This window comes from Epinephelus fuscoguttatus, linkage group LG12 (genome assembly GCF_011397635.1).
Source record: "Epinephelus fuscoguttatus linkage group LG12, E.fuscoguttatus.final_Chr_v1".
NCBI classification, from domain to species: Eukaryota; Metazoa; Chordata; class Actinopteri; order Perciformes; family Serranidae; genus Epinephelus; species Epinephelus fuscoguttatus.
In genome coordinates this window covers 3,772,485-3,785,002 of record NC_064763.1, presented here as the reverse complement: position 1 = coordinate 3,785,002, position 12,518 = coordinate 3,772,485, and the positions used below count along the sequence as shown (strand labels likewise).

Sequence of the window (12,518 nt, the reverse complement as noted above, 5' to 3'; positions counted from 1 at the left end):
TCAGGTGGACGGTGTTGTGGTCAGAGTAGCCCAGTGCAGCGTGGGGGACGGTGTGATAGGTGTTGTTAACAGTTGTGTAACAGTGATCCAGGATATTCTTCTCTCTGGTCAAACATTTTAGAAACTGTTTGGGCTCTAGTGTCCCAGCGCAGCGCAGGGTGGCGCAGGGTGGCGAACCCCGCGCAGAGCTAGTTTCGAGCAGTGCAACCCGAGGTGCGCTCAGTTTGGTAGTTTGGCAGACTGAGGTGCGCTAAGATGGGTGTGGCGGCGCAGCAGGGGGAGGTGTCGACAGATCCAGCTTGGCGCAGTGACAGTTTAGTGCCAAAAGGCTTCGCCGAAGGTGCGCTATAAGATCGCCAGCTGAAACCACGTCTACTGTCAGCGCAGGCGGAGCGCAGCCGGTGTAGCGGAAGTTTGGCTGACTGGCGGACAGTGCGCACACGTCACCAAAACCTCACAGGCAGGTTTCCAGAATATCAGGCACATTAACAATGTGCGCAATAAATACCCGAAAAAACACTATTCAATGCAACTATCTGCAATCAGCACATAAATGTATCTCTATATCGACTGTCCCGTCACATCTGATGTCAGATCAAAGGGGATTGGCACCATTTGGCACGTTTGGCACACGTAATGGAAACCCAACCTGATTTGATTAACACAGCCTGCAAACTAATGAGTTCACATCCCTCTCAGCCAACCACAAACAGCCAGATAGGGAGTATATATTCAGCATCTGTCATCTTAGAAAAGTCAAAAGAAAAGAAACAGAGTGAGACTGCGAGTGGAAGTCTGTTCGCAGTTCCGTATATTTGGACACTGCGAGCTTGGACCTCCCAGACCAAAACATCAGTTTCCTCCTGGGAGAAGTTTGGCCGTCTGACGCTGCTGCTCTTTTCTGCCATGGCGAATTGAGTAAACTCTCATTACGCCTTCACACGGCGCATTTAAGTGCGAGGAGAGGGGCTCATTTGATTGGTGTGATGTGTGTAAAACCCACTCCACGCCTTCTCTCCTCCCTCTTTCCGACTTGCGCAGGTAGGAGGGACGGAGGTGGGAAAGAGGAGTAGCTGCGCCAGGCGCACAGTGTGCCAAACTTGCAAAATCCGCCTGGCCACACCCAGTTGGCGAAGTGCAGATGCGCTGCGCCTCCACCTCGCCCGGTCTGCGAAACTAGAGCCCACTGTATTTGGGGAGTTCATGGGTGAGGTTACCTTTGTTAAAGTCGCCAAGGACAATAACTAAGGAGTCTGCTCCACACACAGTACCCTATCTGGTCGGCGAGCATGCACTGTAGCCTACCTCCTGCACGTTGGCCTGCGGTGGGATGTAAACACCAACCCGAATGAATGAAGCAAACTCACGGGGGGAGTAAAAAGGTTTGCAGTTGATGAAAAAAAGATTCCAGATCAGGAGAGCAGTGCTGCTGGATCACTGTCACGTCATTACACCAGCGACTGTTAGTGTAAAAACAGATACCGCCACCTTTAGTTTTGCCAGAGAGTTCCATGTTACGATCCGCTCTAAAGACTTGGAAGCCTGCCAGCTGGAGCGCAGAGTCGAGTATCGATCCACACAGCCACGTCTCCGTGAAGCACAAAACTGCAGATGTAGAAAAGTATCCGTTTTTCACCATCAGTAGCTGAAGTTCATCCAGTTTACTGGCCAGCAAACGCATGTTGGAGAGAAATATACCTGCATGGCAGCGGTGTGCGGTGTCCGCGTTGGCGGAGCCGCCCAAGCGCACCGGCACATTTCCCCCTCCTCCGGTGTTTCATTGCACAAAGGTGAGGGCACCTTTGGCCAAAAAGCCCAATAAATCCACTAAAGGCTCAAGAAAAGTGAGATAAAAATCCACTGGCATTGTTCCCCTGACAAAAAAGCCTTACAGCGTCACTGGCCCGAGCAGGCCTGTGACCTGTCAGTCAACTTGCCTGACATACTTTTTGATTGGCCTCGGGCCATTGGGCCATCGGGCCATCGGGCCATGGGTTATGTCGAACCCTGATATATAAGAAAGAACATATAGTGCAATAGTAAGATGAAAAGGGTCGACATTTCACAATCAAAAACTCCACTACGCCACTAGGGAGCTTACCAGATGACGCCGCCTCCCTGTCTGCTCTATGTAGTGTTAGCCCCATTAGCTCAACACCGAAGTCTTAAATGTCCCCATTCATCCATGTCTCAGTGAACAAAAGGACGCAGCAGTCCCTCACTCCTCGGTGAGTGGATCTCCACAGTCGGTTGTAATCCATTTTCGCGTCCAGCGAGCGGATGTTCGCCAGAAGGATGCTGGGAACAGCTGGTTTGATGGGGTTAGCTCTAGAGCTCTGGAGCTAGAGCTTCCCGCTTCCCCTTCCTGTCACAGCGCTGCTGGCGTCTCCCCATCGGGACAGCTCCAGGCGAAACCATAGTCATCTCAGGGCTAGTCATCCTGAGCTCTCTCGGTTGTAGCGTTAGATCTCTGCAGCGGTTTCTAATGTCTGTTAGAAACTTGCAACTGTATTGCACTGAAGAATTTACTTCTTGCTGCACCGTGTTTACTTCGCTGGTGTACACAGAGGCTGCCGCAAGCATTGGTCGCGCCGCCATGTTGATTAAAACTTAGAGGCAAACTAAAAATACCTGTCCAGCAGAAACTCTGTGATCATCTCGTCCCTTTTTAGCTCAGGATGAAGCTCCATCAGTCTTCGCCATCGCTTGAAAGCAGAGCTGATGTTGACCCGAGTTTTGGCTCTTGCAGCATCGAGCTCTCTCTTCTCTTAGTGTTAGCTTTTTCTGCTGTATACTTTCTTGTGCCAACTGATTTCCCTGTTGGAGCAGCTGGAGGTGAAAGCGGTGGTCCGCATTTGTCTGCCATTGTTACGGAGAAAAGTTTATGTCCACAAGCGTCCCTGTCACTAGTTTATACCCACAAGCGTCCCTGTTACTAGCGTATTTGTTGTCTCACAGACTCTGGGCCGGGGGTGGGGTGTTATGCAAGTGGTTACGTCAGTCGGAAGCCTCCACGTGGGGAAGACAGAGGCCCTGTTTAGACGACAACGGTTTCTCTAAAAATGGAAAAGTCTGTCCTTTGCGTTTTAAAAAACTTCTGTGTTTATATGACAAGGTTATTGCAACGATCCCCGTTCACACAGAGCCGCAAAATCTACTGGAAACTCTGTAGTATGCACGCCAGGCCAATGGGTGGCACTGTAAATTTGCAATGCAACACCACGGCATGACGCCCTGCACCTGCGCTGAAGCGCCTTCCTCTACAACAAGGTGATTACAAACCAAAACAAAGAAGACACAATGGCGAAAGCATGCACAGATAACTTTGTCTGGATGGACGACGAGGTGGAGTTGCTACAGTAACAGATCTACACTTCACTTCAAATTAACAGGGTGAGCAGCACAAACAGAGCTCAGCATTGTTGTTGTGACGGTCGGCATGCCTAGTGACTGGAACCGTAATGCGCATGTGCGAAAAGTCTCCGTTTTCAGAGGAACTGTGCACAATGCATGCCAGTTAGTTTTGTGTCTGACTTCATCCCGACTTGCTCTGACGTATTACAAAAGTGGACAGCAATAAAACCGCGAGAGCGAGGCGGCCACAGTTTTTAGAGCCAGGTGCTGCAGTTGGTCTCCACCGACTGTACCGCCTGGCCCTCACCTGATCTAACAGCTGATTGGTTTAGATGTCAACTCAACAAGATGACGTTTTAGATAAACTTTTCATTTTCGTTGAATTTTAGAGAATCAGATTGTATTTGTCTCATCTGAAGGTTTATTCTGTGAACAGAAACATGTTGTGTGACTGATGGAGAAGTTTAGTTGTCAGAGACTGAATAAATTCATCATAAACTATACAGAATCTACTGTATATTAACACTGGATTTTTTAAATTATTGAAGTATTAAGCAACACAGAGACTTGTAGTCAATGGGATGTGAGGATTCTCAAAATAACATCTGTACAGATGTGAAGCCCTGACTGTATCTGACTGAGTCTTAATAAAAGCTGTTGTCTTGTATTTTTTTCCCCTGAAAATATGAACCTTATAGTCAAACACAGTTTATGTAGCCTGTGTAGTTGAGGGGACAAGTCAAACTGATATGATGCTGATTTACAGGAGAGTTCATGTCAAATGGAGGATAAACCATGAACATAAACTACAGATCACCTGTAAAGCATTTTAATAAATTAATCTATCATAATTAAAACAACTGGAGACTGAGAACAAACTGATATATGGGTCTGATCACTTTTTTAATGAATTGACATCATTCCAGACAGGATGTTAGTGTGTCTGTGACTTCCTGTACGGGCTGAAGGCTGCTGGAAACTGTCGGGAAACTGTCTGACTTCACCGCGGCTTTTTGTCACCGCCCCCTGCTGTGGCCGCCTGCTCTCATCTACTTTCCAGGCGAGGCGCAAATCATCTCGAACGAGCCTAATGGTATAATTATGAGTTTTTATCTCTGGTGGAATTCACTTACACTTTAGTGTGCCATCAGCTTATTAATAGCATTTTAACCTAAACAAAGAAAAGTGTAAAATTTCCAGAAAGGTAAGTGTTGCTTTAAATGTCTTGTTTTGTTCAACCATCAACCAAAAACACAAAGATTTTCAGTTTGCAGTCACATCAAAGTACAGCTGAATTTTTGGCATTTTCCTGGAAAAAAATGACTGAAATGATTAACCAGTTATCAAAATGTAAGCTTTTTTTCTGTTGATTGATCTATCATTCCATAAACTAAACTATTCAGCTCTAAATGAAAAACTAGAATTATTGCCCTATGGTTGTATGTCTCCATGCACCAGTCAAGTTTGTCTTACAGTTTACATCCATGTCTGTGAAAAAATGAATGCTTCACACACATCTTCCCCGACAGCACAGAAGATCTATATAATCAGTGCACTTTCAAGTTGGATCCAAGATTGGTGTCACCATTTCAGTAGTCTCGCTCACCAGACCTTTCTCAAGAAAAGAAAGGTCTGGCTGGGCCGACTCTCACTTTGAGATTGGAGAAAAAAACGCCCCGGCTGCTTGTACTTCTTTCAACCAATCACAATCGGTGATTGGTTGAAAGGGCGGTGCCACAGCAACGGTGCGCTTACAAAAATATTGCCGGGGGTAAACAGGTTTTGGTGTAACACGCCCACAAAAATATCACCTACAGGACGCGAACCATGGCAGAAAAATGGCGACATCCCCGCAAGGTCAAACACTCCAAAAGTTAGTAAAGGACGTGTTGAAAACAGTTGAAAACTGCTACAGAACCGGAGGTGGTAGGGCGGGACTTCAGCGGGTGGCTCGTTCCGCCCAATGAGAGGCTGATCTCTGCAGCGAACTTCCGCCCACTCAGACTACCATTTCAGTATCTGACCAAATGTCTCCCCTTCTGTTCCTGAGATATGAAGTTGAATAATGGCCAGAAATGTGTTTTTACAGATTATTATGATGTCATGGTGAAGCTGACCTTTGATCTTTTGGATGTAAAATGTCATCACTGTATCAACTTAAAGCAGCTGTGCGGAACTTTTCGTTTTTGTTGATTACAGCGCCCATTTGGTCGAAGCGGTATGACACCCACAGCCTGGTGTCATAAAATTCTGACTGCAGCTGGCAGTTACCACATGCATTTGTTTTGGAGAGTGAGAGATTTAACTAACGTCAGGTCAGTCCAAGTAATTAGTGGAAACAGCAAAATGACTCAGTAAATTCTCCTGTCGTGTTTATGTTCTGATCTAATCCTAACTCAGCAAAGCTGTTACCTGCAGCCTTCGACTGAGGTCAAGCCAGCCCTCACATTGTTTTGCGGTGCACGCATATACTACACATTACGGCAAGAGCGAGAAAGGACTGATTTCAAAGTAAAAGCAAGCTTCCTAAACGACCTCAGGGTGCAGTAAAAGCAAGCTTCCAAAACGACCTCAGGGTGTCACCCAGAAAACATCACATCAATCTCATGTAGCATTTCAAAATACAAGCCCTCTGAACTGTCATATTTCCCTGTGCTCCATCTACAGTAAGATTTATATATTTTTTTTAAAAACAACCTGTTATTACTCAACCATTCCACGTCAGACTGATAGTACTTGACCTCAGGGTGTCACCCAGAAAATATAGGGTCAATCTGATGTAGCATTTCAGAATAAAAGCCCTCTGAACTGTCATATTTTACTGTACTCTTTGTACATTAAGAATAACATAAAAAAAACCCTACCTGTTATTACTCAACCGTTCCACGCCAGACTGATAGTACTCGACCTCAGGGTGTCACCAAGAAAAAAATCAGGTCAATCTAATGTAGCATTTCAGAATAAAAGCCCTCTGAACTGTTATATTTTACTGTGCATCATGTACATAGGATTAATATTTTTTTTTTAAAACTACCCATTATGACTTAACTGTTCCTCGCCAGACTGATAGTACTCGACCTCAGGGTGTCACCCAGAAAATATAGGATCAATCTGATGTAGCATTTCAAAATAAAAGCCCTCTGAACTGTCATATTTTACTGTGCTCCATCTACAATAAGATTAGTATATTTTTTTAAAAAGCTAACCGTTATTACTCAACCGTTCCATGCCAGACTGATAGTACACAACCTCAGAGTGTCACCCAGAAAATATAGGGTCAATCTGATGTAGAATTTCAGAATAAAAGCCCTCTGAACTGTCATATTTCACTGTACTCCTTGTACATTAAGAATAACATTTTTTTTTTAAAAAAACAAAAAAAAAAACTACTTGTTATTACTCAACCGTTCCACTTCAGACTGATAGTACACGACCACATGGTGTCACCCAGAAAATATAGGGTCAATCTGATGTAGCATTTCAAAATAAAAGCCCTCTGAACTGTCATATTTTACTGTACTCCTTGTACATTAAGAATAACATTTTTAAAAACAACTTGCTGTTATTACTCAACCATTCCACTTCAGACTGATAGTACTCGACCTCAGGGTGCCACCCAGAAAATATCAGGTCAATCTAATGTAGCATTTCAGAATAAAAGCCCTCTGAACTTTCATATTTCACTGTGCTCCTTGTACATTAAGATTAACATAAAAAAAAACTACCTGTTATTACTCAACCGTTCCATGCCAAACTGATAGTACTCAACCTCAGGGTGTCACCCAGAAAATATAGGGTCAATCTGATGTAGCATTTCAGAATAAAAGCCCTCTGAACTTTCATATTTCACTGTGCTCCTTGTACATTAAGATTAATATTAAAAAAACCTACCCATTATGACTTAACCGTTCCACTTCAGACTGATAGTACTTGACCTCAGGGTGTCACCCAGAAAATATAGGGTCAATCTGATGTAGCGTTTCAGAATAAAAGCCCTCTGAACTTTCATATTTCACTGTGCTCCATCTATAGTAAGATTAATATATATTTTTTTAAATTTACCAGTTATGACTCAACTGTTCCACTTCAGACTGATAGTACACGACCTCAGGGTGTCACCCAGAAAATATCAGGTCAATCTGATGTGGCATTTCAGAATAAAAGCCCTTGGAACTGTCATATTTTGAGTCTGAAGTGGAACGGTTGAGTAATAACAGGTAGGGTTTTTTTTTTTTTTATGTTATTCTTAATGTACAAAGAGGACAGTAAAATATGACAGTTCAGAGGACTTTTATTCTGAAATGCTACATCAGATTGACCCTATATTTTCTGGGTGACACCCTGAGGTCGAGTACTATCAGTCTGAAGCGAAACCATTGCGTAATAATGGTTAGTTTTTTTCAAAAATATATTAATCTTACTGTAGACGGAGCACAGGGAAATATGACAGTTCAGTGGGCTTTTATTTTGAAATGCTGCGTCAGATTGACGTGATGTTTTCTTGGTGACACCCTGAGGTCGAGTACTATCAGTCTGGCGTGGAACAGTTGAGTAATAACAGGTAGGGTTTTTTTTTTTTTATGTTATTCTTAATGTACAAAGAGGACAGTAAAATATGACAGTTCAGAGGACTTTTATTCTGAAATGCTACATCAGATTGACCCTATATTTTCTGGGTGACACCCTGAGGTCGAGTACTATCAGTCTGAAGCGAAACCATTGCGTAATAATGGTTAGTTTTTTTCAAAAATATATTAATCTTACTGTAGACGGAGCACAGGGAAATATGACAGTTCAGTGGGCTTTTATTTTGAAATGCTGCGTCAGATTGACGTGATGTTTTCTTGGTGACACCCTGAGGTCGAGTACTATCAGTCTGGCGTGGAACAGTTGAGTAATAACAGGTAGGGTTTTTTTTTATGTTATTCTTAATGTACAAAGAGTACAGTAAAATATGACAGTTCAGAGGACTTTTATTCTGAAATGCTACATCAGATTGACCCTATATTTTCTGGGTGACACCCTGAGGTCGAGTACTATCAGTCTGAAGCGAAACCATTGCGTAATAATGGTTAGTTTTTTTCAAAAATATATTAATCTTACTGTAGACGGAGCACAGGGAAATATGACAGTTCAGTGGGCTTTTATTTTGAAATGCTACGTCAGATTGACGTGATGTTTTCTTGGTGACACTCTGAGGTCGTTTTGGAAGCTTGCTTTTACTTTGAAATCAGTCCTTTCTCGCTCTTGCCGTAATGTGTAGTATGTTCGCACACCGCAAAAACGTGAGGGCTGGCTTGACCAAATGTTTCAAAGTGAGGGCTGGCTTGACCTCAGTAGCCTTCGCTTGCAAAGCTAACGCTACTAACGTCAGGTCAGTCCAAGTAATTAGTGGAAACATGCTAACGTTACACACAAGTTAGTAGTAAAGTAAGACCTGTTCATAATGTTCTGGTGTAGCTCTGAATTTCTTATAAACTGAGGACAACTGCCTGCTGTATATTCGTGTTCATGGTCACAGTCACAGAATTTTGTGGTGTTTGTTGTACTAGACAAAAGCGGTTCACATAAGCATTTAGCTTGCTTATAACTTCCATGTTGTCATATATTGAAGTGAAACAACGTCTAACAAGTTGCAGTATATTCTCTAAATAAAAACAAAAATTACATACCTGTTGATTAGGAAAAGGGCCAACTCGGGAGAAGTTTTACAACCTTTCAATTCTCTCAGCTCTCTCCACTTGGTGAATGCCCGACCGAGGTTTACGCAAGCCCTATCACTGTCCCGTTTAGCCTTCTTCTGTGCTTTTCCTTTTAGATGGTGCTCCTTCGTCATCATGACATCAAAAGTACATCTCAGATATAGATACATCTCTGGTAAAACTGTTATGTGTTCAGCAATGCCTGTTGCGTACCGCTTACTTAGAGAACACTGGTCCTCTTTGTAAACACAGCTTCTTCTTCTTCTTCTTCTGTGGTGTAATGGCTGCGGCCTGCTGCGGGCGAGCAGAATCACTTCCGCCTCGGGTGCCGTATTCTGGTTTTCTGACTTCCGCTGTCCGTCTGACCCGCGCGAGGCCATGCTAAATAGCCATATAGAGAAAGGCTTTTTTGTCACTGTTGGGTTCAAATAAGTATGCCGATCTTTAAGGGGGGGGTTGGTATAAAGGTAAAAAGTTCCGCACAGCTGCTTTAATCGTCTCAGACATTTGTGTAAAGTTTTGTCATATTAGCTTAAGAATTCTTGAGTTATGGCCAAAAACATGTTTTGTAAGGTCACTGACCTTTGACCTTCGACATTCGACCACCAAAATGTAATTAGTTAATTGTTGAGTCCAAGGAGCCATTTGAGCCATTTGAAGAAATTCTCTTAGGGCATTCTTGAGATATTGTGTTAAAAAGAATGGGAGGTACATACATATGTATGTACAGAGGGACAGACGGAAAACCCAAAGGCAAAATGCCATAGGCCGTGGCTATCACCGGCATGGAGGCATAAAAACATGAGTTGCAGCCCTGTGCAGATATGTACATATGTTTTGCCATCTTTATGGCTCCCTCACTGTGTGTGTTCCTGCATATGTTGATGAATCACAGCTGCTAAAAGATTTCAAGCCAAGTGGACGTACTGTGGGGTTATTGCACAGTGGAGCTGGTTGGGTAAAAGAACAAATACTGGCAGTAATTACAGTGTAAAATTTATATCCCTACTTTACATCACATAAAAAATGAAATAACAGATGTCATGCTAAATTAGGTCAAGGTGGCACAGTAGCCTAATTTGACACTACTCCATAATGAACTTCTGTCTACAGGGACTGCACAAGACCACAGAGACTCTGAGTTAACTGAACACTGAAATACAAAATGCAGCAACTATACCTGAACCACGCACTGCATAAATGCCAACACAGACTATTGAAGAAAGTGTACAGCAAATGTCTTACCTGGGTTCATCCCATCCTATTTGGCCCATGATGCCTTCCATCCACATTAGGTTTTCACGCACCACCGAGAAGAACTGCACCTTGTCCGTTACTGAGGTGACCTGGACACGACTGGCCTCACAAGCGCTCAGCAGCCCCCTCCAGGCCTCCATCACTTCCTGCTCTTTGACCATGATGGCCTCAGCCTTCTCACCAGCATAGATGGTCCTCAGCTGGGCAGCATTCTCCTGCAGCTGCCTCACCTGCACCAAGACAGGAGGAAGACAGTTCTTGGCTTCATCACAGTAGAATATAGTGTAGAAGAACGGCTGTATTTGTAGATAATAAATTGAACTGATTTAATAAGGGCTTTTGACTGTTGGTAGAATAAAACAAGCACTTATTTAAATATAGATTCTAAGGGCTGGGTTAATCCACTGATGTGACCAGTGATACAGAATAAGGAAAATTAAGTTTGGTGAATTGTATATGCCCTGTGCTCATGAGCAGCTGGTCCACTGTTTAACTGATGGGTTCAGAAAGAAATCATAACACTTGCCTGTGCAACTAGCAGCTGAAGGGCATGTTCAAAAGAATGCATAAGTCTCTGCAGGGTGGCTGGATTGGTGATGTTGGCTTGGCATGCCCTCACCTCTGGCAGCTGCTTCATCTTCCCTGCAATCTGAGCCAAGACCTACAACACAGGACAGCGTCGGTATCACGAGCACTTTAAAAATAGAAGCTGCATGTCATGGCCAGACTGTCTACTTTAGAAATAAAGAATGCGGCACACCTAAATAACAGCTTGATATTTGTTTTGTACTGTACCTCTTTGCAGTCAGTGAAGAACTTGTGCAGCTGGTGCGAAGCTGCCAGCATCTGTCTGCGGGTCTCCATCAACTCCAGGAGGTCGGCCCACGACTCGTTCAGTCCATCCTTCCACTCTGCGATCGTGGCTGCGTCTGAGTGGCCGCAGTCAATCATCTCATTCACCATTTTATTCACCTGCTCCATGCGCTGTTGGCCAATGCTGTTGGTTTCTGAGGCAAACTTGGTGAATCTCTCCTGAAGTACCTGGAACACACAGAAATAATGCAATGTTACAGAAAGTGGACACAAGAAAATAAATATATTGAGTCTGATGCAATGCATTCATTGATGAAATAAATTCTACCTTTGTGAGGCTCATATTGACTATTTTTGAGACAGTGGGTGCTTTCCATTCTGCCCATCCTCACTCTTCTGTCATTTAACCCAGAAATGATCCGAGGCCCGCCATCATCCCTATTCGATTAAAACTTCACCGCCTCCATTAAAATATATATCATCATGATGGGGTCTAATTGCCAAAGATTATTCACTTTTCTCACACTTACTCAGAATGAGTCTCTGCTGATTGAACTATAGCTAGTACAACTGGAACTGCAGTCATCAGACATCAGGTGTTTCAAACTGTTGTTTTTTTATTTCCACACAATAGGACACTTTCAGTGCTGTGTATCATCTTCCCAAAATAACACTGAAATGAGCAAGGATGTTCCGTACGGTAAACTTCCTTTATTCTGGGGCCTCTTCCTTATATCCCCCTCTCACAGGAGCCAACCTCAGAAAAGTCATTGTTGTATCTGTTGTTTGTGTGTTTCAGTTTTCAAGTAATTGTGTGTCCACTGTTTGTCTAATCCCTTTTACACTTTCTGTGCAAAGTGGAGTATCGCACTGTTATGCCGCTTTCCTATTCTGTGTATAAAGTATGATTGAATGGGGGGACAGAGTTGTCTTGCCCCTGTGCAAAGAATGGCAACCCGGTCTCACTCCGAAGTCGTTGAATACAAGCACTTAGTCAGTGACTTCTGGCATCAGATACTGACAAAAAACCCATCCTTTCACGTGGCATGATACAGAGCCAGTCACCATTGTTGTATAATGCCGCCTGGTGGCTTCAGGGGGAAACGTGGCCAGACAACAACTTAAGTTAAGGTGGTAAAGTCTAAATAGGGCGGGTGGGAGGAGTGATGGATGGGTCCAACAACCACCGATTTTCACCTAGGAGGTTTGTGTTCACTTCCTGTAACTTTGTAAAGCCAAACCCTGTTCTTTTTTTCTAAACCCAACCACGTGCTTTTGTTGCCCATGCGTTTGTTGTTCAGGGAGAAAAAAAAAGTCAGTCTGTGGTGTTATACTGACATAGTACATTTATTTTTAAACTGACTGTTTGCAAACTGTACATTTCCTGTGAAA

The 12,518-nt window shown here is 43.5% G+C and overlaps 2 protein-coding genes across 2 annotated transcripts in view; both read right to left on the bottom strand.

The window, feature by feature from the left end:
* The window catches only part of LOC125897956 (spectrin beta chain, non-erythrocytic 4-like), a 37,208-nt gene extending 27,851 nt beyond the window's left edge, over positions 1-9,357 (bottom strand). Inside the window, exon 1 of the mRNA XM_049591499.1 lies at positions 9,027-9,357. Within this exon, the coding sequence (XP_049447456.1) occupies positions 9,027-9,226 (200 nt within the window). The 5' untranslated portion in view covers positions 9,227-9,357. The remainder of the gene's footprint in view (positions 1-9,026) is intronic.
* A 940-nt stretch (positions 9,358-10,297) lies between these two features.
* The window catches only part of LOC125897965 (spectrin beta chain, non-erythrocytic 4-like), a 63,752-nt gene continuing 61,531 nt past the window's right edge, over positions 10,298-12,518 (bottom strand). The window contains exons 8-10 of the mRNA XM_049591528.1: positions 11,109-11,354; positions 10,840-10,974; positions 10,298-10,543 (exon numbers count right to left, since the gene is read on the bottom strand). Coding sequence (XP_049447485.1) covers positions 10,298-10,543; positions 10,840-10,974; positions 11,109-11,354 — 627 coding nt within the window. The remainder of the gene's footprint in view (positions 10,544-10,839; positions 10,975-11,108; positions 11,355-12,518) is intronic.